The sequence below is a fragment of the Schistocerca gregaria genome, chromosome 4 (genome assembly GCF_023897955.1).
Source record: "Schistocerca gregaria isolate iqSchGreg1 chromosome 4, iqSchGreg1.2, whole genome shotgun sequence".
NCBI lineage: Eukaryota > Metazoa > Arthropoda > Insecta > Orthoptera > Acrididae > Schistocerca > Schistocerca gregaria.
In genome coordinates, this window is record NC_064923.1 from 731,892,362 (window position 1) to 731,919,615 (window position 27,254).

The following is a 27,254-nucleotide window of genomic DNA, read 5'->3' on the forward strand; positions in this document are numbered from 1 at the left end:
ATTTTTATTTTTTTAATTGTAAGTACTTTGATACTTAGACGGTAAGTATATTTGATTATTGCCAATATTATTATTCTCATCACATTTTTTAATTAATGAACTGAAATTACATCCTCCTTTGCATAAGTTTAGTACACAAAGTGAGTTTGAATATACGGCTAGAAAATATTCCACTCCATCTGACACAATACCCCACACCACAATAATCCACCTGCTGAACTTGAATATCCCGGCATTGAGGGCTTAGCTGGCACAGAGTGTGTGTGTGTGTGTGTGTGTGTGTGTGTGTGTGTGTGTGTGTGAATACACTCCAGTTTGTTACAAAAAATTTTCCAAAAGCCAACAAGTTTTCATTCTCTTTTGTGTGTGCTTGTTGACAACTCAACCCTTCAGCTACTCAGTGATTGATCTACTCTACTCTTAAATTATTAACATTCTGCCAGAACTTTCCTTACTATAAATATTCAGGAAATATATTTTTATTCATATATCAATAATGTTTTGTAGTCATGGAATGCAAAAAAATCTGAAATAGGAAAAGAGGAAAAAAATTCAGAATGACTGAGAAAATTGTCTTGGCTATCAACAAAAGCAATCAGCAAAAAATACCGTTGGTTAATACTCCTCAGAGAGGTGGAAGAGGACATAAACTGCTAAACATTTATTCAACATTGACCTCATTTGTAATGCTTCCTTTACTTACAAAGCTTCGCAACTAATCATTTTAATCAATGTACTGTGTTATTTTCATCTCTCAATTTTGTTTAAAGTTGATAAACGTATTTTGAAAGCTATGTTTCTGGATTTTTTACATAAACTATAATCCAGGTACAGTACCTACCCAGGTGATTGTGTGAAACCTCCCAAAAACCAAACTCTACATCTGCAACTACATCTACAAACTTACTTCACAAGTCACTGTATGATGCATGGCAGAAGGTACCCTATACTACTGCTACTATTAGTCATTTCCTTTCCTGTTCCACCCATAAACAGAGTGAGGGAAAAAGACTGTCTACATCCCTCTGCAAGAGCCCTAATTTCTTGTGCTTTATCTTCATGATCCTAATGCTGTATCCAAATATTATGGGTTTCTTCTTTCTACTCGTTGTTGTTGTCTTCAGTCCTGAGACTGGTTTGATGCAGCTCTCCATGCTACTCTATCCTGTGCAAGCTGCTTCATCTCCCAGTACCTACTGCAACCTACATCCTTCTGAATCTGCTTAGTGTACTCATCTCTCGGTCTCCCTCTACGATTTTTACCCTCCACGCTGCCCTCCAATACTAAATTTGTGATCCCTTGATGCCTCAAAACATGTCCTACCAACCGATCCCTTCTTCTAGTCAAGTTGTGCCACAAACTTCTCTTCTCCCCAATCCTATTCAATACCTCCTCATTAGTTACGTGCTCTATCCACCTTATCTTCAGTATTCTTCTGTAGCACCACATTTCGAAAGCTTCTATTCTCTTCTTGTCCGAACTAGTTATCGTCCATGTTTCACTTCCATACATGGCTACACTCCAAACAAATACTTTCAGAAACGACTTCCTGATACATAAATCTATATTCGATGTTAACAAATTTCTCTTCTTCAGAAACGCTTTCCTTGCCATTGCCAGTCTACATTTTATATCCTCTCTACTTCGACCATCATCAGTTATTTTACTTCCTAAATAGCAAAACTCCTTTACTACTTTAATTGTCTCATTTCCTAATCTAATTCCCTCAGCATCACCCGATTTAATTTGACTACATTCCATTATCCTCGTTTTGCTTTTGTTAATGTTCATCTTATATCCTCCTTTCAAGACACTGTCCATTCCGTTCAACTGCTCTTCCAAGTCCTTTGCCGTCTCTGACAGAATTACAATGTCATCGGCGAACCTCAAAGTTTTTATTTCTTCTCCATGAATTTTAATACCTACTCCAAATTTTTCTTTTGTTTCCTTTACTGCTTGCTCAATATACAGATTGAATAACATCGGGGAGAGGCTACAACCCTGTCTCACTCCCTTCCCAACCACTGCTTCCCTTTCATGCCCCTCGACTCTTATGACTGCCATCTGGTTTCTGTACAAATTATAAATAGCCTTTCGCTCCCTGTATTTTACCCCTGCCACCTTTAGAATTTGAAAGAGTGTATTCCAGTCAACATTGTCAAAAGCTTTCTCTAAGTCTACTCATCCACATTAAATTACAATTTTATACATTTAGAGCAAGCTGCCACACATAACACCAACTAAAGATTTTGTCTTAGTCATCTTGTCCCTTCTTCAGTCACTCAACTTCAACTCCTTATCATACACTGCAGCATCTTCAGCAAACAAACACAGATTGCTCCTCACCCTGTCTGCCAGATCATTTATGAATACAGAAAATAGTAACAGTCCTATCACACTTCACTGGGGCACTCTTGACAATACCCTTGCCTCTGACGAACACTCACCATCAAGGACAACATATTAGGTTCTATTACTTAAGTGGTCTTCAAGCCATTCAAATATTTGGGAACCTATATCATCTGCTTATACCTTACTCAACAGTCTGCAATGGGGCACCATGTTAAATGCTTTCCAGAAATCTAGAAATACAGAATCTGGCTGCACTATATGATGTGAGAAAAGGACAAGCTGAGTTCCACACGAACAAAGCTTTCTAAAACCATGATGATTCATGGACATAACCTTTACAGTCACAAGTAAATTCACTATATTCAAACTGAGAATACCATCAAGGATTCTGCAGCAAACCAATGTTAGAGAGACTGGTATGTGATTTTGTGGGTTCATTCTTTTACCCTTCTTATATACAGGATCACTTGCTCTTTTTTCCATTCACTTGGGACTTTGCACTGGGCAAGAAGGGGTCAATACTGTAAAGCAGGTGTGGGGAAAAAGCTTCCCTCAAAAGGTCAAGTAATGGCTTTTGTCTGGTCTGCCAAGACAATAATAAAAACCCGCCTTGGACTGAGATTTCCTTATCGTGTGTGACCGAAGATTTCCTCCAAGATTGCCATGTGACTATGCTTGCTCAGCATAGATACTATTCATGCAAACCAAGTTGACACTCAGTGCTCATATCAGCCACCATACTGAGTATCAACATAGTTTGCTTGAATAATATGAAGTGCAGTGCTTTTTCAGTTGATCTGGTTTATTTCCATTTTGTCTTTGAAACAGTAAATACATAAATTTCCAACTTTTGTGGAATTATGAACCCATCACAAAAATGTAAAATTAGTGACGAATGTCATGTGTTTAATGAAGAATGGATACACACACATTTCTTTGTTGATACAGGGAATAAAACAGAGTGTTTATTGTGTCATGAAACAGTAACCGAGTTCAAGGGGTATAGTCCACAACGATGTACAGAAATGAAACTAGGGGGCTCTAGCTCCAAACTTTCCAAGGAAGAACGCAAAATAAAAGCCGAGGAGTATGAGAAAAGACAGAAGAAGCAACAACCATTATTGACAAAGCAACCATTATTGACAAAGCAATCAACACTTCAAAATAACACTACAGAAGCAAGTTTCAGGTTAACCTATAATCTTGCCAAATGCTACAAGCCTTTCCTGAATTATGAATTTATTTGGCAGAGTATGTTAATGTATCCAAGCATATCGTGTCCTGCTGTTAGAAGCAAATTTGAAAGCATTTTATTGCAAAGTAGAAGTGTAGTGTGAACCCACATAAAAGCTGAAGACTGCAAGCAAAGATTTTGTTTGGTTCCCTTCATTGTGGATGGAAGCATTGATAATGAAGATGCTGCAGAGTTACTCATTTTTAGATATTGTATTAATGAAAATTTCATCATCAGAGTAGAACTACTTACCCTAAAGCACACTGTGAATTGTGTAAACAAAGATGGCTTTCCCGGAACAAAATGGTAAGTATTGCACCAGATGGTGCCCCAGCTTTCAGTGGGGAAAATGTAGACATGGTAGAGCATTTAAAAAATGTGCTCCAAGCACAAGGCACAGACCATGTTATCTTGTCTTTTTGTTGCATTTTGCATCAGGGGAGCATTTGTAAAGCTGCAACGGACTCCTGGACAACTCCTGTTGTCGGGGTTGTGAACAGGGCAAGTGCACTCCACCATTGACAGCTCAAATCTCTGCTTGAGGAAATGGGGGCAGAGTGTGAAAACATATTTTACCACAATGGTGTGAGGTGGTTAAACCTGGGCAAAGTGTTAAAAAGAGTGTGGGCACTGTAGAATGAAATCATCTTATTTGCGCACTTGAAGGAGATATTTCATGACTTTGTTACAAAAATAGCATGTGAGGAGTGGAGGTATGAGATGATGTTTGCAGCAGTGATATTTGAGAAACTGACTGTAACATTGCAGGGAAATTGGTTGTTTGGTCACAAAATGTGGATGCATGTAAAATAATTCAAAGCAAAATTGGCTGTGTGTGTAAGGCAAGCAGGTGAAGGCAATTTTCATCATTTTCTTATATTGGGAAAACAAAGTGCCTGAAACTGTTCCTGCTAAGATCAGGGACCATCTGCAGAGTTTGGAGGAAGAGTTCACAAGAATATTTCTGGACTTAGGAAAATTGAGTCATTCTATCACTGCTTAAATTGACACAGCATCTAAGGAGCTGCAGCTTGAACTTATCAACATGCAGTCAGATCACACTGTGAAAAGAATGTTTCATTCTGTGACATTAGTTAACTTAAGCAAATTTTTGTCAGCTGAAAAAGTCCAAGTATGGAGAAATTTGCTGGGGGAAATGTTCTCCATTTTGGGTCTAAAAATATTTGGCAGCAAAGTTTTCTTAGCTTGATTATCAACAAGAGTAAATATTGATGCTCTTTGACAGACATTAACTTTCAGGCTGTGATGAAAATCTCAACAAGCAATCATAGTCCTGATTTCAAAAAAATATACAAAAGTATGATAGGATAAACTTGTATCATTAAATTGGTTCTAAAATTACATGTACTTGCAGATGTAGATGATATTAAATTAGCAATATAAATAAAGCAAATAAAACTACAATTGTTTTATTTATGTTTATCGATTTCTATGGTACAATTTCTACCTTTTCTAAAATGCAAGGTTAACTAACGAATGTAATCATTTTCAAGAGAGTGGATCTCTACTTCCACAAAATGGGCCCCAAGTCAAAGCAATTGCCCATGATTTCCACAGAGTACGCTTTGTAAAATCGCATTGGGATTCCATCTGGACCTTCAAACTATTTGTTTTCAAATTTTTCAGTTGTTTCTTTATGGCAGAAATGCTTATTACAACGTTGCCCACGCAAGGGTATGTTCGATGGTCAAAAGACAGTATGACTGTATGATTCTCCTTTGTGAATGATTTCTTAAATGCGAAATTTAAAATTTTGGCCTTTTTTTTTTTGTTATCTTTAATTTACACACCAAGACTAGTCAATGAGTGATGGACTGGAAACCTTAAATTAAAGATTTTACGCGCAACCAGAATTTTCTCAGGTTCTTGGTCTGGTCTTCTGCTAATGTATGATGGTGACAGTTGTTGTATGCTTCGTGCATTGATCATTTTACATATGTATGTAATTCTAATAACCTTTGCCTGTTGTCATTTACATGTTCTTTTTTGACTCGAGGGTGTAATGGCCTTTGCTTCCTCAGAATTTTCTGAACTTTGTTGTTACACCATGGTGGGTCCTTTTAATCCTTCATCCACATATTAGGCATATAGTTCTCCACACCATGATTTACAATCTGTTTAAACTTTGCCCATAATTTCTTCACGTTCATCTTCCTAGAAATAAGTGACATAAATTTAGTGTGTAATTGAGATGCTAGCAACTACTTATATGCTCTTTCTGGCAGAAACACTCTCCTAGCCTTCTTGAAACAGTAATTAACTTTCACAACCATAGTTGTTATAATGACATCACAATCATGTTCACAAATTCTCATTTCTATACTGATGCTGTCGATAAGGGCTGGTCTATTTGTAGCTAAGTGATCTAAGATATCTCCATTCCATGAGGGCTGTGGAACTAGCTGCTCGAGACAGTTTTCAGAAAATGTGTTCAAAACCACTTCGCAAGACAGATGGCCCAGACTGTACTCACTAGGTTAAAGTCACATCCAACTAATGTTGCAAGATCTGGGTATTTACTTGCCACTAACCGCAAACTTTCTTATAATGAATCTAGAAATGTCACAGTAGAATGTGCTGCTCGGTAAAAACACCCAACAGTTAACTTGGTTTCACCTATACCTGTTGCACATGACCAGGGAACTTCACTCCCTCACTCAGTGCTGAATTTGACAGAGAGAATATTTTTGTCAACTGCAATGAACACTCACCCTGCTATGGTGTCTAATCTGTCTTTCTGATATACATTCCAAAGCTTGCTAAATGGCTCAGAGCTTTCTACTTCAGCTTTCAACCAGCTCTCACTCCCAAGAATAATTTGGTTAGTTGGTTGGTTGATTTGGGGGGAGGGGGGGGGGGGGGACTAAACAGTGGGGTCATTGGCCTATCAGATTAGAGAAGGATGGGGAAGGAAGTTGACTGTGCCCTTTCAAAGGAACCATGTTCACATTTGCCTGAAGTAGTTTAGCTAAATCATGAAAAACCTGAATTGGGATGGCTGGACGTGGGTTTGAACTGTCGTAGTCCTGAATGTGAGTTCAGTGTGCTAACCATTGCACCACCTCGCACAGTAAGAATAACTTGAGTGCTAGAACTTTCCTGAAAGGCAGCAAATCCGGGAACTTTTTTACAAATAGTTTGATGATTTACTGATAAAATTTTAACAGGCAAAAGTGTCTTTGTTCTGAACATGGTCTGACTTCCTCTTTTTGCGTATTGACTGGCAAGTCTTCATCACAGTACCTTAAACTACTATCTAGCCCAATAAATCCCCATTTGCACTCCAGAAGTTCTCTGCTACTCCAGTAGCTGCTTCTTTTGTGTAGTGCACCGCTGATCTATCAAGGGGAGTCCTACAAGCCCCACCCAATGAAACGCATGTAGAAATCTGCAGCCAAGACAAAGCCTTTGGTTGAGACCCTCAACTCGGCTTCAAACCATCTACATCTACATTTATACTCCACAAGCCACCCAACGGTGTGTGGCGGAGGGCACTTTACGTGCCACTGTCATTACTTCCCTTTCCTGTTCCAGTCACGTATGGTTTGCGGGAAGAATGACTGCCAGAAAGCCTCCGTGCGCACTCGAATCTCTCTAATTTTACATTCATGATCTCCTCGGGAGGTATAAGTAGGGGGAAGCAATATATTCGATACCTAATCCAGAAATGCACCCTCTCGAAACCTGAACAGCAAGCTACACCGCGATGCAGAGCCGCTTGAGTTTGCTAAACATCTCCGCAACGCTATCACGCTTACCAAATAACCCTGTGACGAAACGCGCCGCTCTTCTTTGGATCTTCTCTATCTCCTCCGTCAACCCGATCTGGTACAGATCCCACACTCATGAGCAATACTCAAGTATAGGTCGGATGAGTGTTTTGCAAGCCACCTCCTTTGTTGATGGATTACATTTTCTACAGACTCTCCCAAAGAATCTCAACCTGGCACTCGCCTTACCAACAATTAATTTTATATGATTATTCCACTTCAAATTGTTCTGAACACATACTCCCAGATATTTTACAGAAGTAACTGCGACCAGTGTTTGTTCCGATATCATATAATCATACAATAAAGGATCCTTCTTTCTATGTATTCACAATACATTACATTTGTCTATGTTAAGGGTCAGTTGCCACTTCTTGCACCAAGTGCCTACCTGCTGCAGATCTTCCTGCATTTTGCTGTAATTTTTAATGCTGCAACTTCTCTGTATATTACAGCATCATCCACATGGAACTTCGACACTGTCTACTAGGTCATTTATATATACTGTGAAAGGAAATGGTCCCATAACACTCCCCTGTGGCACGCCAGAGGTTACTTTAATGTCTGTAGATGTCTCTCCATTGAGAACAACATGCTGTGTTCTGTTTGCTAAAAACTCTTCAATCCAGCCACACAGCTGGTCTGATATTCTGTAGGCTCTTACTTTGTTAATCAGGTGACAGTGCGGAACTGTATCAAACGCCTTCCGGAAGTCACGGAAAATGGCATCTTACTGGGGGAGCCTGTATCTAATATTTTCTGGGTCTCATGAACAAATAAAGCGAGTCAGGTCTCACACAATCACTGTTTCAGGAATCCATGTTATTTCCTACAGAGTAGATTCCGGGTTTCCAGAAATGACATGATACGCGAGCAAAAAAACATCTTCTTAAATTCTACAACAGATCGATGTCAGAGATATAGGCCTATAGTTTTGCGCATCTTCTCAACGACCCTTCTTGAAAACTGGAACTACCTGTGCTCTTTTGCAATCATTTGGAACCTTCCGTTCTAGAGACTTGCGGTACATGGCTCTTAGAAGAGGGGCAAGTTTTTTCATCCGATCAACTCTAGAAACAACAATGCAAATTGTGAGCTCTGCTAGCACCTCTTGAGGAATACCAGCAGCCTTCACCCCTCTGCCAGGTGCCTGTATGAACTGAGGATCGCCTCAGAACCTATGTACAGGCATTGTTGGTGTCAACATGAGCCACAACTTGTACACAAATGCACTCTGCACCTCAATAGCTGCAGGCAAGGCCGCTTCCACACCCCAGATGAAACCCCCGTGGCAGGCATACTGAGTGCACATTGACTTTCTTTCCAGTCCTGAATGCTATCTTGCTAAGGGGCTCCATAACGTGCCTAGTGTTTGAGCTCCTGATAACTAGCAAACCCCTACCCATGTGAGCCTCTTCAGATACTGCTCAAGGTTTGTCACTCAAACTCGAGTGATCTGAATGTAATTACCACCGGCCACTCATTCTGGTATGAGGGAGGATCCACTGCAGTAAGTACACTGGAAGGTGCAGTGGCAGCAAAGCCCACGGGCAAAAGAGGCAACTCTGTGGGGACATGCCACATTTTCCACTGCCTCTACACCCCAAGACAGTAGCCTGAAGGTGTCTGACCACAGCCAAACGAGCACTCAGCCATTTGCAAACTGTGGTCAGCTCCTCCTGTGTCTGCACACAGCATACAATCATCATACTCACACTAGCAAAACAAACTGAAGGAGTAAACTATAAAAGCAGACAGAAATAAATGAAAACTGTGATACAGACTGCCTGAATTTACGCTTAAAGGTAAAAATGTGAGATTCAACCTCTTAAGTAGAAAAGCACACACAGAATTCAAGAACTATACTGCTAGTAAAACAAAAACAAAAGCTAAATATGTAACTCGCTGCTCTGGAGATGTGAACAGGCAACAGCAGAAGGCTTAACTCTAACTGGAGAGTAGAAGAGGCCTTTTAATAGTCTTGAACTAAGTCAAGAAAGTCATGGTCTACCATTATTGTGTACACATGTAAACTAGATTGTTGAGTTTGTAACTTTATTACTGCACAATGAGCTGTACTGTACTCTGTAGAGATCGAGAAGATCCCAACTCCTTCAGAAAATATATTTTTTACATTGTAATCCACATTGCCATTCCCTCTTTGACTGTTTGGCATTTTCCCTTTCTGGTGTGTTTAGGTCTATCGTTGAAGCATATATGAAACTGTGTACAGCATAACATGGCTGTGTTTTTCAGATTCTAATATAATCACTATGCTGTGTAAAACTGCATGCAATTCCAGAAAACTGTAATAGGTCTTGTTTGTCCACAAACAAAAGCTAAATTACCATTGTGATTAAATTGTGCAGAAAGAGGTGTCCTTATGGGAACTGGGGCCAAATGTCATATAATAAAGCCATAATTACACTGTGTTGATGAGGTTAAAAGAGAGGAGACCCCCAGGGGATTGGCAATGGTCTTCACATACCAGGATATTAGCCTGGTCCATTTTTAGCAACTTGATAAGTGCAGCATGAGGAAGCACTGGGACTCTATTACAGCAATGCTCTACATCTACTTCCATACTCCACAAGCCACCTGACGTTGTGTGGCGGAGGGTACTTTGAGTACCTCTATCGGTTCTCCCTTCTATTCCAGTCTCGTATTGTTCGTGGAAAGAAAGATTGCAGGTATGCCTCTGTGTGGGCTCTAATCTCTCTGATTTTATCCTCATGGTCTCTTCGTGAGATATACATAGGAGGGAGCAATATACTGCTTGACTCCTCAGGGAAGGTATGTTCTCGAAACTTTAACAAAAGCCCATACCGAGCTACTGAGCGTCTCTCCTGCAAAATCTTCCACTGGAGTTTATCTATCATCTTCATAATGCTTTCACAATTACTAAATGATCCTGCAACAAAGCATGCTGTTCTCCTTTGGATCTTCTCTATCTCTTCTATCAACCCTATCTGGTACGGATCCCACACCGGTGAGCAGTATTCAAGCAGTGGGTGAACAAGTGTGCTGTAACCTACTTCCTTTGTTTCCGGATTCCATTTCTTTAGGATTCTTCCAATGAATCTCAGTCTGGTATCTGCTTTACCAACAATTAATTTTATATGGTCATTCCATTTTAAATCACTCCTAATGCCTACTCCCAGATAATTTATGGAATTAACTGCTTCCAGTTGCTGACCTGCTATATTTTAGCTAAATGATAAAGAATCTTTTTTTCTATGTATTCGCAGCACATTACACTTGTCTACATTGAGATTCAATTGCCATTCCCTGTACCATGCATCAATACATTGCAGATCCTCCTGCATTTCAGTACAATTCTCCATTGTTACAACCTCTCGATGTACTACAGCATTATTTGCAAAAAGCCTCAGTGAACTTCCGATGTTATCCACAAGGTCAGTTATATACATTGTGAATAGCAACGGTCCTACGACACTCCCCTGCGGCACACCTGAAATCACTCTTACTTCGGAAGACTTCTCTCCATTGAGATTGACATGCTGTATTCTATTATCTAAGAACTCTTCAATCCAATCACACAACTAGTCTGATAGTCCATATGTTCTTACTTTGTTCATTAAACAACTGTGAGGAACTGTATCAAACGCCCTGTGAAAGTCAAGAAACACAGCATCTACCTGGGAACCTGTGTCTATGGCCCTCCTCTGAATCTCGTGGACGAATAGTGCGAGCTGGGTTTCACATGATTGTCTTTTTTGAAACCCATACTGATTCCCACAGAGTAGATTTCTAGTCTCCAGAAAAGTCATTATACTTGAACATAACACGTGTTCCAAAATTATACAACTGATCGACGTTAGAGATATAGGTCTATAGTTCTGCACATCCGTTCAACGTCCCTTCTTGAAAACGGGGATGACCTGTGCCCTTTTCCAATCTTTTGGAGCGCTATGCTCTTCTTGATACCTACGGTACACCGCTGCTAGAAGGGGGGCAAGTTCCCTCGCGTACTCTGTGTAAAATTGAACTGGTATCCCGTCAGGTCCAGCGGCCTTTCCTATTTTGAGCGATTTTAACTGTTTTTCTATCCCTTTGTCATCTATTTCAATAGCTACAATTTTGTCATCTGTGCGACAATCTAGAGAAGGAACTATAGTGAAGTCTTCCTCTGTGAAACAGCTTTGAAGAAAGGCATTTAGTCTGACAGCCTCTGTTTCAGTACCATTTTGGTCACAGAGTGTCTGGACATTTTGTTTTGATCCACATACCACTTTGACGTAAGAGCAAAATTTCTTGGGATTTTCTGCCAAGTCAATACATAGAACTTTACTTTCAAATTCACTGAATGCCTCTCACATAGTCCTCCTCACACTACATTTCGCTTCGTGTAATTTTTGTTTGTCTGCGAGGCTTTGGCTATGTTTATGTCTGCTGTGAAGTTCCCTTCGCCTCCGTAGCAGTTACGATTCACATCTGCCTTGACTATAGGACAGTGTCGAAATTACTGTTGATCAGAGGAAACAGGATACTTTCTCGTCAACAGCATGGAAACCAAACAATACTGAGTTATTCAGTGCATATTAAATCCATATAATTTCATGTAACACCTGGCAATGACAGTTCTGTATTTTGCACAATCACGAAGAGCTATTTCAAGAAATGCATGGAAATTGTGCAATGAATATAAAGCCTGTATCTCAAACTCCATACAAGTGGCCTTGTGGTCTACCCAGATTAATCATTCATTAAGATGCAATATTGATCACCTTTCAGTTCACGGAACAGAAATGTATCTGAAGAGAAGCAGTTCCCATGCTGTGTGTGCACCATAAGGCGTAACGTCACAGAGTTGTTGACACAAATGTTTATGTTCCTATCCCAGGCACATTCACAAGTAATGGCACATTTAGGTAAGTTTTGCATCTGTATGGTAAAGCTGACAGACACCATGATCCAATGGAACCTCTTTTATATTGGCAAACTGACCATGGGTCATGCCATAAACTGATTTTACCCTCTTTTCTGTCATTTCCTTTATTTCCAATACTCTTACACATATCGCTAGGCTGTTACTTTTGTTGTTCTGTTCACATCCTTCCAGTCACTGCAGTCTTCTTCTAACTTGAAACTCTTACAAACTCTGCTGTGTATTTTAGAAATGTTCTGTTCTAACATTAGGGCTTTAGTGATATTGGACCCCTATTCTTTAATCCACGTCATGGTGGTAGTTTTGTTCCTGAGGTAACCATATATTTATCAGGTTACCTTCCATTCAGAAGGCTGTTGCACTCTGTGAGTGTTATACTGACTTGTCAATAAAAGATTTTAGCTATCAGTCGTCCTTTTTAAATTTTATTGGCAGATCTAGATTTCAGCTAGGAATTAGCCATTCTCAATGCACTATCATTTCAATGAACTGTGGATGAAGTCCGACCAACAGGCGTTACATGCATTGATCAGAAATGATAGTGCACTGGAATGGCTAGTTTCTAGCTGAAATCTAGATCTGCCAATAAAATTTAAAAAGGACAACTGATAGCGAGAACCTATTATTTACAAACCAAATATTTGTTTGGATAGTCTATTCTTTATTCTTGTCCATTCTATATAGAAGCTCAAGAAATATCAACCTCCTTTTCCTCATTCTCTCCAAGGTCTTCTCCACATTTTGCAAGACTTCTTTCTTGCTCTGAAGTCTCCAATTTGCCTCAGTCTGGACTGCATGCATGATTTTTTGAATGACTCTTCTTCCCAGGACCTCCACTTCTCTAGCTTGCAATTCTTTGAGAGGCCTTCATTGCTGTACAGCTATTCTGTTTTGACCACATGACACAGTGTCTTAGTCTGGTATTCCAGAACATGCACATTTTGCTGCAAAAGTTTTTAGTCAGCCCATATTGTCTCTCCAGTTCTGGGGCATTTTCTCATATGATCTCATTGAATTACTTGAAAATGTTTACGTTTGTTATATGGCCTACCTTTTTGCTAATGAATTTCATATTTTCTATCGAGACTAATGGACTATAATTTAATACAGTCAATCTTGCTTTCACAAGGAATTGGTCCTGGAACTTTTTTTGAAAAATTCATGTTGCAGGAAAGTTATGGTAAAACATAAATGCTTTTGGATTAAAGGAGACACACACCAAAAAGCAGATGTGCTCATTTGTTGAGAGGCACACACAAAAAGAAAGAAAACTTCCTAGCTTTCTGAGTAAACCTTTTTACAGCTGCAGTAAAATACAAAATACACACAGAACATGTGTGTGTATGGTGAGGTGGATACAGGAATAGAGAAGTGAGAAGCAGGGAGAAAAATTCACAGTTGGAGGCTAGTGGCTACGAGAGAGGCAGCAAGTTTGCCAGTTAGGAATGTAGGACAAGGAGATTAGTGTTTAAAGTCTCGGCGACAATGAGGTCATTAGAGGTGGAGCACAAGCTCGAATTAATGAAGGATGGGAATGGAAATCGGCTGTGCTCTTTCAAAGGAACCATTTGCCTGAAACAATTTAAGGAAATCACGGAAAACCAAAATCAGGATGGCCAGAGATTGGTTTGAACCATCACCCTTCCAAATGCGATTCCAGTGTGCTAACCACTGTGCCACCTCACTCGGTAGGAATGCAGGAGGGAGGGAAAGCATGTAAATGGGCTACACATTCGATACACGGTTGTCAAGGCCGTTGGGGTGTGGTGCATGCTGAAGGTGACGTGTGGACATGAACTGGGAGGTGATGATAGGAAAGAGGAAAGAGAAGCTGTTGAGTGGAAGGTGTAGGGACACTTCGTTAACAGAGATTAGGGACAGAATGGTTTCAGGAGGGGAAAGGATGTATCGCACAGACAACTCCCATATGTGTAGTTCACATAAACTGGTGGTAGAGAAAAGGATCCAGGTGGTCTGCATCAGGAAGTAACCATTGAAATAGAGCATGTTGTGCTCACCCATATGCTGTGCCACCGGATGGTCTTATTCATTCTTGACTACATTTTGGCAATGTCCATTCATTTTTATGCCCAACTGGTCGGTTCATACTGACATAAAAGCTGTGCAGTGACTGCAATGGAGCTGGTACATCACATGGCTGCCTCTGATGGGTAGGATAAGCCTGTGACAGGAATGGAATAGGAAGTGCTAGGTGGGTGTATTGGGAAGGTCTTGCACCTGGGTCTTCTACATGAATATGATCCCTGTGGGAAGGGGCTGGGTTTGGGAGTGGCATAGGGGTAAGCCACAATATTGTGTAGGTTTGGTGGACAACAGAATATCATTTTAGGAAGGGTGGGAAGAATCTTGGGTAGGATGTTCCTCATTTCAGGATACGATGACAGATAAAGCCCTGATGAAGGATATGGTTCTGTTGTTCCAGTCCAGGGTGAAATTGGGTGATGACAGAGGCACTCCTTTGTAGCTGATTCTTTGGGATGGTGAAAGGATTGGGCTGAGTGAGAGGATATGACATGAGAAATCTTTTTGTGGGCTAGGTATTGGGGGTAATGTCTGCCTGTGAAGACCTTACGCATTTTGGGCAAGGGAGTTCTTGTCACTGTGTATATGTGGGCCACAGGTTGCCAGCCCTCAGAGAGGTGAAGGTCGATGTCCAGGAAGTTGGCACATTGGGTTGAGGATGAAGCAGATGGGAGGAAAGGTGTTGAGGTTGTGAAGGAATGAGGATAGGTAGGGTGTCTTGGTCCTGAGTCCGGATCATGAAGATACCATCAATGAACCTGAACCAAGCTACAGAGTGGGAGTTTTGGGAGGCTAGGAAGGTTTCCTCCAGACAGCCCATAAACAGTTCTGCAAGTTTTGCAGAAGAGCTTCTGTGAAGTTTGGAAGGTAGGAGACGAGGCACTGGCAGAATTGAAGCTGTGAGGATGGATCATGAGTCGTGCTTGGGTAGCTCAGTTGGCAGAGCAGTTGCCCGCTAAAAGTAAAGGTACCGAGTTCGAGTCTCGGTCCGGCACACAGTTTTAAGCTATCAGGAAGTTTCATATCAGCAGACACTCTGCTGCAGAGTGAAAATCTCATTCTGGAGCCCATAAAGAGGTTGGCATAGTAGGGTGTCATGTGGGTGCACAGCCATGTGCAGATTGTTGGTATCTTCCCTTCTAAGAAAAATTAACTGTGGATCAGAATCCAGTTAGTGAGGTGTATAGTGAATGAGGTGGTGGGATTGGAGTCTGAACAACGTTGGAAGTGATAAAGTTTGACAGCAGAAAGGTCACGGGTGAGAGAGATGTGCATGTATAGGGGAGTGGTGTCAACAGTTGTGAGTAAGAATCCAGGAGTTAAAGGGGTGGAGATATTGGGCAGTCGTTGAAGGAAGTGATTACTTCGTCGTTCAATAGCTGTGGCGCTGTTAGTTAGGTAAACCCATTCATCATGGCACGATCGTACCACAATGGATGGGAAAAACCAGTTTTTAACTGCACTTAGGACAAAATCTGGATAAAAAGCAAAAATGACACTGGTTTTTGAGTGTCCTGAGACTGGAAACCACATAAAAAGCAAAAAAAGGAGGTTTTTTTAATTGTCCTGAGGCCAATAAAACCATATAAAACCATAAAAAAGGCAACAACGAAATCTGTTTTTAATTTTCATGATAAAGGTACAAGACATTTTTAACATGATAACCACCATTTTCTGCCACGAGTTGAAATTGAGAAATGGCATGTTCCACAACAGATCTGGGGGGAGGGGGGGGGGGGGGGGGTCCCATTCAGAATGTGCTGCACAATGTATGCCCCCAATTCTGCTACATTCATGATTGGAGCACTGAACACAACATCTTTCAGATAATCCCACAGCCAGAAGTCACACAGATTAAGATCAAGTAATCTGGATGGCCAGGCTGCAGGGAAATGACAGCTGATAATTCTAGCATTTCTAAAATGCCTCTTCAACAGCCACTTCAATGGCTGTGTGATGTGTGGAGGAGTGCAACCTTGCATAAAAATGATCCTACCCACACATGCACACTGTTGAACGGTTGGAATACTGTTGGTGTGCGAAAGACTCTCTTAGTGTTTACCATTGGTGGTACAGATAACAGGACTCACAGGGTCCTTCTCTTCAAAAAATGCATATCCTATGATAAACAATTCAGTCAACCCGCACCACACAGTTACCTTCACAGAACGAAGTGGTACCAGTTGATATGCAGGTGGGTTTTCCGCTGACTGTATGCTGCAGGTCTATGTATTGGAATTTTCTTGGAGATGGAAATGGGCTTTGTTTGTCCACAGAAAGTTCCACAGCCATTCACAGTACACTTCCATGAGAACAAGAAATTCTAGAGCAAAAGTTTGTTTACTGGCAGGTCAGCACAAACCAACTACTCAACATGAGTAACTTTGTATATGTAGCAATGCCAGATTTTTCGTAAATTTTATGCACTGTGCTCTGAGTATGTCCAAATTTTGGGCAGTTCCCTGTGTACTACATGTTTGCATACTACTGCTCAAAACCCTTCCTGCAATACTGTGGCCCTTCTACTAATATTGGATCAACTCTTTTTCTCCCTCTGGCTCATTGCACTTCAAACAAACCTGTCTTTTCAAATTTATAATCATTTCTCCAGAACTACTGGTGCACAGTCACTGTTCTTGTGACTGGGTGACTTTTCTAAATGCTACGTCTTTTCCTAAAGCTCTCCAGTTGCTTTCTCTTCACCCCTCTTTCTTCCCCTTCAACCCTTCTGCGTAAGGAGGAGCCACTGGCTCTGAAAGCTTGCATAAGTAAAACCTTTTTTTTATATATATTTGCTCTCCTGCTGGCGTTTGGTGAGTAGATTTTTTTAACCATCCAGTAACTGCATATCCAAAGACAGAAGAAACCATATTAGAGGAGGTACAGAAGGTAGTACACTGTCTAAAAGACTACTCAGCACCATGAACTTATGGAATAACAGCAGAACTGTTGTGAGATGGAGGAATTGGTCTCCTCTCCATAAGTGAATCACCAAACTTGTCAACTTGATGTGCAATCAGTAAAGTGTCCCAGAAGAGTGGACCTGGGTTGTAATTCTACCAATCCATAAGAAAGGAGACACGATTTGTTGTTCGAATCACCAAGAAATTACCCTGCTGGGTGTAACCTATCAGATTCTCTTTAGTATTATTTACAACAGCCTAGTTCCATATGCAGGAGATATTCTAGGAGAATATCAGTGTGGATTTCAGCCTCAAATGTCAATAACACATCAGATATTTGTGCTGAGGCAAATATGTGATGAGGCATGTAAGTATAATGCTGAACTTCATAATCTCTTTGTAGACTCCAACTGGCCTTTGGTAGTTTTGATGGGACAGAAATCTTATGTGATTTGCTAGTGCTTGGTATACCATCAAATTACGTTTCACTTATCCAAGCACCATTGGCTGGTTCCAAGGCTGCAGTGTGAGTGGATGGAAATCTCAGCAAATGGTTTAGCATTAGAAAAAGAGTCAGACAGGGGGATGCCGTTTCTACAATGCTTTGCAATCTGACTCTTGAAGCAGCTATTCAGAGGCCTCAAACATCTGGTTACATAGGCATAATGTCAACCCAGATATGTGCATATGCTGATGATGTACGAGTGTTGCCCAGAAATTAATGCACCACATTTTTCTTCTCAGCCGAAAACAATGCTTCAAAGGCAAAACATTACCTATGTATGATTTGAAGTTGCCTGAGTGAGCGCACAAAGTTTCAGTTACTTCCAATAAATAGTGTAGCTGCAGGCCAGTTTCGAAATGGCATCTGTAGATGATGTACGTTACAAGTAAAGTGCCGTCATTGAATTTCTGATTGCAGAGAAAGAAACTATGGGTAATATTCACAAACACTTGTGCAAAGTCTATGGAGCATCTGCTGTTGACAGAAGTACAGTTAGTCAATGGGGACAGAGGGTGAGACCATCAGAAGGTGGTTTGGTGGCGCTCCACAATTTGCAGCGGTCGTGGAGACCATCCACGGCTGTCACACCTGACATGTTGCAGTGAGCTGATGTTGTCATTCATTGAAGGATGCCATTCACAGAAGACATTTTGAAGACAATAAGGAGACGGTTCACACAATGAAGCACTGGCTCCGCTATCAGGACTTGGATTGGTACCGACAGGGCATACAGGTCCTCATTTCGCATTGGAGGAAGGTCGTACAATGGGATGGAGATTATGTGGAAAAATAGGGTGTGCAGATAAAACACCACTCTTTCTTGTATGTAATTTTCATTATGTTCAATAAAGAATTGTTGAAGAACAAATATGCACTGCTTTACTTTCTGAGCAACCCTCTTAGTAATTATTAATAGAAGAAGTGTCACTAGAGAGAACAATAGGTGAAGTGAAAGGAGCCACAGTACCTAGAAGCCTTGCTATTAATGAAAAGAAGACTAAATACATGAATTTCACCACTAAAGGAAATAATAACTACAGTAAACTATCACGAGCTGGTTTCAATTTTGAACACATGCAGAACTTTGACTATCTGGGACCTAATATTAATAGGACAAATTCCATGTCAACTGAAATAAAACAGTGCATCCTAAGTAGTAACAAATGCTTTCACACATTTTCAAAATTGTTGGCACGTTGGTTATCAAACAGACAATTGAAACTTCAAATTAATGAGGTCACAACAAGACTAGCTGTAGCCTACGGTTGTGAAACATGGACACTAATGAGTGCCGATGAGCAGCAGTGCAGGATATTTGGCTGCAGGGTTCTGTACAAGATCTATCAGTCAATTCAGGATAGCAATGGTTTCTGGAGATCTAGAACGAACACTGTGCTGGATTGCCTCATACAAGGAGCTGATATTGTAAAAACAATGAAAAGTAGGAGAATAGCCTGACTTGGACTTGCCCTTGGGTTGGATACTGGATGAACAACTAAAGAGTTCTTTGAATGGAGGCCAACTGCAAGAAGACAAAAAGGAAATCCATGAAAGCAGTGGACAGATGATGTGGAAGAACATATAAAATCTCTCTGAGTTAGAGGAAGGTGGAGATCTGTGCTGGAGAGGACAGAATGGAGGAAACTTCTTGAAGAGGCTAAGACCCATGCAAGGTTGTAACATTATGAAGAGGAGGAGGAGGAGGAGGAGGAGAAGAAGAAGAAGAAGAAGAAGAATCCACCAGCTCATATAGCATTGTCTGTTAGAGGTTTTTAATGAAGTACAGCATCCCACTGTTAGACCACCCATATTATTCACATGACCTAGCACCAACAGACTTTTATCTGTTTCCCAAGGTCAAATCTGCAATAAAAGGAACAAGATCTGTTGAAGTAGTTAAAGAAAAAATGGTACGCAACATCAGCAAGCTCAGAGAGGAAGACATCCCGCACTGTTTTCATCAATCGAAAATTCAGATAAAGCAATGCACGGACAGGGGAGGAGATTTTTTGAAGGATGACAGTAATGAAAAACGTATGTTTTTGCAATAAAATGTTTTAAAGTAGTAGTCTGACTTTTTACAGCCATGTCTCATATCAATGTAAAGAACACCGATCAATCAAATACTGATCTTGTGATATGTTGTTCTCTACGAGAAAAGAGAGAGAAAGAGAGAAAGAGAGAGAGAGAGAGAGAGAGAGAGAGAGAGAGAGAGAGAGAGAGAGAGAGAGAGAATGCCTATTGGTAGAATTTTAAACATAATGTAAATTAGTGCTGATATTTCCGATGATACTGCTAAGTGGTGTTCATTCATGTGTCAAAAGCTATTGCCTATAAATATCTTGTTAGTCTGGGTTATTGCTGAACAGATTTTTTTTACCTATGATTGCATAGATGGTGAGGGGGTATGAAGTGCTACAAAATTATTGACACAAATGTTTGTATTCCTGTTGCTGGTGCAACACAGGTAATGTCACATATAGCTATGTTTTGTATCTGTTTGGCAAAGATATTACATGTGGGGTTTTAATGGACTATTATTTAATATATTCTATTTCTCTTTCACAAGGATCTGGTTCTGGTTGTAATTCTTTTCTTTTCATGTGATGTGAAAGAGTGAGTGCTGTGTCGAACTAAGGTTTGTCCCCTGTGTATCATAGACTTGTCAGTGTTGTGCCTAAAGATACTGTTTTTTTTTTTTAACAACAATTATTGCTAACTGTTTTTTCTTGTTTTACTGGGACATATTTGTTAGAAAGGAATAGGGATATGTGAATTAGGATTGAACTCCCATGTACAACACAGCTTCAAACATCTGATTACAGTTAAAGAGTTGATGTGTTAAATTTTTGACATTAGGCAAGTAAGCACGAAAAAGTTTAGCAAAGTTTAGAAATTCTGTTTAAAGTTTTTTGGAAGGTGTTAAGTGCTCTCATTAGAAAACACTGGATTAAAACAGTCTGGGTAAATTAAACTCCATTTTAAGCAAAAGCTAGTTTTTGTGTATCTCAATGTTTATGACATCATATCTCCTGAACTGTGAGTCATACGACAACATAATTTTACAGGTACATTCAGTGGGTTATGTTGGTACTATATGCAGAGTGTGTTGTGAATAATTAGCAGTAAAGAAATAATAAATTAAAATGTCATGCCTGATGCTGAAGTTTTACTGCAAGAACAGGAAAATGTAGTAATTGATCAACTTTTTTCCTTTCATCATTTTGTGGGAGGCATTGGCAAGAAAAAGTTTCATAAATGTTTGAAATTATGTTTAAAGTTTGTTGGAAGTAACTAAATGCTGTTAGTCTAAAATACTGGATAAATATAGTCGGGGTAACTTGCATGCAGCGGACAACGCTGTCCCAAGACATACACAGTTTCAAATCATAATAATTGTCTTACTGTGTTCAACCTCAATGAGTAGATTATGACAGCATTTTAAATTTTTAAATTTGGTCAGTAGTTATGTAAGGTGGAACCCGTTAGACAGGCAATCTGCAAATGAAATGATGAACTAGGTTAAATGGTTAGTAATACAGATGTTAGCAAAAAAAACTAGACTATTTTTTATAAGAGTGACGAAAAATAACACTAGTTAATTTTTTTTCCAATGTAGCTTCTTGTTCTACAAAATGAACATTGATGCTACTATTTGAGTTAAAAGCGAGGGAGGGAGGGAGGGACCACAACATGGAGGGCCACTTTATGAGTGCACGTCAAGTCATTAGATCATACACTAATACAAGATCTGTTCCAAAAATAAACACTACTCGTAATTTTACACCCTAGGCACCTTGGAGCAAAATGTGGTTGGCACCCCTGCAAACACCTTTGTTTAATGTGTAACTACTGGAAGTTTCATTTTTGTACGTCTGTTAGTTCTTATTCAGTACTATACTGAGTAGAATGTTGTATCACACAGTTTGAGAATTTCAAGATGGCAGAGTTAGATGAGCAATGTGACTGCATTTAATTTTGCATGAAATTCATGAAAACCTTTACAGAGACACACCAAATAATGCAGAAAGCCTACAGTGATAAGTGCTTAAGAAACACTTTGTGTTACATTAGCTTGTTATGGTTTAAAAAAGGCTGGGCAGAAGTTAAAGATGATCGTCGTTCAGGATGCCCTTAGACTTCTACCAACAATGCTCATGTCCAGAACATCAAAGAAATTGTGCATGCCAATTGAAGGCTGGCTGACTGAGAGAGCTTGCAGAAGAATGTAATATTTCATTTGGATCATGTCATGAAGTCCTGACACAGCATCTTGGAATACACAGTGTTGCCACCAAGTTCGTCTCCCATCTCATGCGTCAAGACCAGAAAAACCTTTGCCTCTCAATCTGTGAAGAGCTTTTTGATCACACAAATAAGAGCGAGATGTTCATGGTCCCTGTGGACTTTTTTGATTTCCAAAGTTGAAAATGCCTTTGAAAGGATGAACGACAGACAAAATAAAAGAAAATTCGCAGATGGCGCCCTTCGCCTGATTCTGCAAGAGGCACATCGAGGCTGCTTGCAGAAGTGGAAACAGCAATGGGAGTGGTGTCTCAATTGTGGAGGAGAGTATTTCGAAGGAGACCATACACAATAAGTGAAAGTTAAGTGTAGAAAGATTTTGTGGACAAAGTTTCAGAATTTTTTGATCAGACCTCGTATTTATTTAAAACTCTTAATTTTTCATATTGCATAAAAAATAATGCCCTTATACATTAATTGAGATTGTGTACTTACCACAGAAGTGATCTATTTAAACACCTTAATGTCAAATAGTCATAAAACAGTTTTTCACAACAGAAGTAAGATGTATGCTATGGCAAATAATTCTGAAAATTTGTTTTGTTTCGAATCATTTTTGGTTAATGATATAAAGTTGTTATGCAATCAGACTGTGTAATGAACTGAGTGAAGAATGAATGTGAAGAATGAATCTTAAAATTGTAAGTAATTATGTATGAGCATGTATACAACATTGTGCAACCAGGCAGTGGATCACATACACTGTGCGAAAGGAAATTGTCAAAACAGCTGGCAATTACATCAAGGAAGTAATATCTTTATTTTAGTCCTTCACATATGGAAAGTACTTTTATTTAAAAGTTGTCTGGCTTCTTGGAGAGCATAATTTGACACAGTACTAAAATTAATTAAAGTTTTATGCTCAATCGAGCAGGGGAAGTAACTAATTGTACAAAGGTCATAACAATGCTTATTTGCTATAGCCAGTGAGAAAGAGCATGGTTTTGCATTCTGAAGGTGTCAGATTGCATCTGTGGACTATTTACTGAGGAGTCAGTATCTAGTTTTTATAGAGGAAGGATTTGTCTGCCATTGCTCTGAAACTTAGGATAAAGTGTTCAATTGTGTGCCTAAGTGAGCAGACTGTGTTAAAAAAAACAATAAAAGCCCACCTAACCATTAGCATCTAGTTGGATAATGTTAAGGAGGGTTTTGTTAGCTGAACTCAAAGCTGTCTTTCTTTCTACAAGTTGTAATACCACATGGCATGGTATACAACCTCCGCTTAATCACTGAGAACAACAGTCATGTGTAATATTTTGGTGAGTAAATATGAACACTGAACAACAGGCAAACATTTTAACTGTACATATAACAATTCTAGTTATAGTTTCTAACTAGAAGGTCACTGGTTCTATATGGACAATGAGCATTAGTAAGAGTGTGGAGTTTGAGTGAAAGTGATTAGTGAACATTAACCTTCGTACTAAGAAGATGGCATTAGAAAAGTGAGCTTACAGTCTCATATGGATTAGGGGGCAGTATTTATGACTTTTCGGTATGAAAATACAGCACAGCTCTTTTTCACACAACTTTCCTCACTTGGCTAATGAATCTAGGTCTTAAGTTACAAAAGACTTTCAGCAAATTAACAGTCATTAGGAAGCAGTTTATGGACATATCCATTGTATTGACTGAGCTACACTATTTGTCTCCCAGACTAGGCAGCAGATCTGTGGAGCTTACTGAAGTAAGTGAGCACATGTAGATACTGTAAATATTGCAGATAAGCAAAACAAACTGCAACAAGGTCAGTGGCTATGTGTCAAATGTGAGCAGAGTGTCTAGAGACACCAGGTTACGGGTAAACTACTGACCAAGCGGCAGCAGGAGAACACACACATAAAATGTTATACTTATGCAAGCTTTCAGAGCCAATGGTTCCTTCTTCTGGCAGAAGGGTTGAAGGGGAAAGAAGAAGTGTCAAGGAAAAGGACTGACATGGTTAAAAAAAAAAAGAGGATTACATTTTGAAAAAGTCACCCAGAACAGCGGGTCAGGGGAGACTTACTGGGTGAGATGAGAAGGAATGACTGACTGTTGGGGACTGGACTGGACGATATTTGAAAACCTGAGAGCTTAAAGGTGGAAGACAATAATATGCAAGAGACAGATTACTGCAAAAAGATCATGCACAAGTTAATAAGAGTGAAAGGCTAAGTACATTGTACACAACAGAAGTGGGGAGTGAGGATAAAAAATAGACATCAGATAATCAAAAATGTATAACACTACAACAGAGTGAAGGAAGTAGTAGTTACTGTGAAGAAATGCTGAGACAGAAGGAATTAATGTAAATTAACGCCCTACAACCCTCCTGTAAGAAGAAGGAATCTCTCCTTCCAAAAGCTTGCATAAGTATAATCTTCTTTTATGTGTGTGTTCTCCTGCCAATGCTTGGTCAGCAGATTTTTTTTATCTATACAGTTACATTATATATTGTCAAAAATTGATTATTTTCGTTGTTATGTTAAGGGTAATGATAACTATGCACAGAATACATATGGTTGTGTGATAACAGGGTGCAGAAATTACATGAAGATAAAGGAAGGTAGTGAGATGCAGATCAGAGAAGAGAAATAATTTGAATAACTTCCTAAATTATAGGAAGGTAGCAATGAAACAAAAATATGAGGCACTAAACAAGTAATTGAAAAGTGTAAGAGCAGTACAAAGGGAAATAGTAATATTAACAACAATAGTAGTAGTAGAAGAAGTAGTAATAATAATCCTGAGTAATCATAGACTTGGTACAAACACACACACCTTTCAGTTGTGATAATAGCGACTCCCAATAACCTATATCAACTCCTTCAGGCTTTCCACTTATTTTACTCTCAATCTGCTGCTGAAGTGCTTCCAGTTGTGCAGCTGTTTTGCCTTTGAAGACAGCAGCAACATCTTTAGCCACAGATTGGTGTATGCCTTCTCGTCTTCCGACAGCTGAAAACAATCATAAAATAAATTTAAAAAATCTTTCTTCTATATTACAAACATTAATTATGAGAAGTATAGTTGATTGGCGTGTGACAATGTTATAATGTGAAATTAAAACCAATCTTCTGCATTTTGTTGCAGGCACCTTAATTGAGAAGTTGACATGCACAAAAACAAGACCTGAAAACATTACTAAGGTTTCTGTTAGCACGTCAGAGAACATATTATCAACTGCGACATTTTGCTGTTTGTGGAGGAAAGCAATCATCTTCCAAGGAATCAGTATGGATCCAGGAAATTTCATTTGTTTGAAATGGAGCTTGCTTTATTCATTCACAAGATCTTGGAAACAATATATGATGGTGAACATAAACCTCCCATCTTCCTAGATTTTTAATATGCATGGGACACTGTACCCCATCATCAACCAGTAACTGAGATATGATTATATGTTGTATCTTTCCAGATATTTGTTTGGCTCTCTGAATATTTGCCTAACAGAACCAATTATCTTACACCACACATAAAATGCTCCAGAGTGGAAAAGTGAGTGGAACAGGCCAGATGAATGATAACACTGGCTGAACCACCATCTTGTAGTGTTTTAATTTTGTTTGAATTGATAGACATTTCTTATTGAAAGTACACCACGTTTCTTTTTGAGCTTTTATCATTTTATTGATTCTTTTTTGCCAAGCAGGTTTTTCATCCAAGTTGTGTGTTATAATCTCTCCAAGATTGTTAAATTGCTTCACTATTTTAATTTTTCTGTTGTCTTATGTTACGGGGTCTATTACTAGTGGGTGTGTTACCATCATCTCGATCTCTTTGAAAGATATCTGGAGTCCTACTTTTTGTGCTACATTTTGCAGGCTCATTATTTGATTTCTAGCTTTTTGTACATTATTAGCTAGTAATGCCAAGTCATCTGCGAATCCCAAACAATTTAGGTTTATATCATCTTTCTTGGTTCCAACTGTTATGTTTTTAGGATTCTCTTTGTACCATTCGCTCATCAAGTATTCAGGAGCACACTTGAAGAGCAGTGGTGATAGACCATCTCCTTATCTTAAACCTGTTTTAATCATAAATGGATCAGATAGCTCTCCTCTGAATTTTACTTTGGACTTGGTGTTTTCAAGGGTTAATTTTATCATTTTTATTAATTTGGGATGAAGTTCACAATTTTTTAACATGTCTAGCATGGGCGATCTGTGGATGCAATCATTAGCTTTTTTGAAGTGTACAAAGGTTATGAGTAATTGCTTCTGTCTCCTTTTGTATATAGGCATCCATTATTAATTCTAATGTGGTGATCTGTTCTGGGAAGCTTCTCCAGGGTTTAAATCATCCTTGATATTCTCCTAGTTCCTTTTCCAGTTGATCTTTACAGCGATTGGAGAGAATTCTTGACAATATTTTGTATGCCAGTCCAATAAGGAAATCCCTCTGTAGTTGTTCCGATTTGGTTTTTCACCTTTTTTGTGTAATGAGTGTAGGATAGCTGTAGTCCAGTGTTCTGGTAGCTCTTCTCTGATCCAGATTTTAACTGTGCATTGATGTAATGATATCTTCATGGGTTCTGCTATTTATTTCCTGAGTTCTGCAAATGTTTGATCTTCTCCACTTGCTTTGTAGTTCTTGAGCTAGCTCAAAGCTTTGTAAGCTTCGTGACTTGTCAGAGGGTTTATATTTTCTGGTGGGGTTTTTATTGGAAGCTCAGGAGGATCCTCGCAATTTGGTAGTTCGTTAAATGTTTCTGCTAAAATTTCTGAATTTCTTTTATCACTATGAGCCATCTTATTGTTTTTATCTTTTAGCATTAGTGTGAGGGGCCATATCTTTGGAGGTGTCTGCTAAATGTTTTGTAGTAATCTCAGTTTAGTGAATTCCAAGTATGATTCTTCTGTTTTTTGACTCTGTTATTTATCAATTTATGAGAGTCATAGGTTCTCTTCTTTTTTGGGTGCGATTTTTTCTTCCTCAGTGGGGTGAATTTAATTTTTATTTTTACCCGTTATCTTTTAAGTGACTACACACTGTATCCGAATGCAGTTTGTTGCTAGGCAGTGGAATTTTCCTTAAAAGATTTCCTTCCATGGTTGACTGTAAAAGGTGCTCAACCTTGTGTGGAGCAAGCTCCAAGTTACAACTACAGTTGTGAACTTAGAGGAGATCAGTTGTTCGAGGTTGAAAGGTAGGCATTTCCTCCGTACCCTACGCTATGGTTTTCCCGCCAATACTCGGGTGGCTGATTGCAATGGTTTCCCATAA

General features: G+C 39.4%; 1 protein-coding gene across 1 annotated transcript in view; it reads right to left on the bottom strand.

Moving 5' to 3' along the window:
- Nucleotides 1–27,254, bottom strand: part of LOC126267636 (cactin) — a 147,381-nt gene that overhangs the window by 20,563 nt on the left and 99,564 nt on the right. The window contains exon 7 of the mRNA XM_049972938.1: nt 24,810–24,986. Coding sequence (XP_049828895.1) covers nt 24,810–24,986 — 177 coding nt within the window. The remainder of the gene's footprint in view (nt 1–24,809; nt 24,987–27,254) is intronic.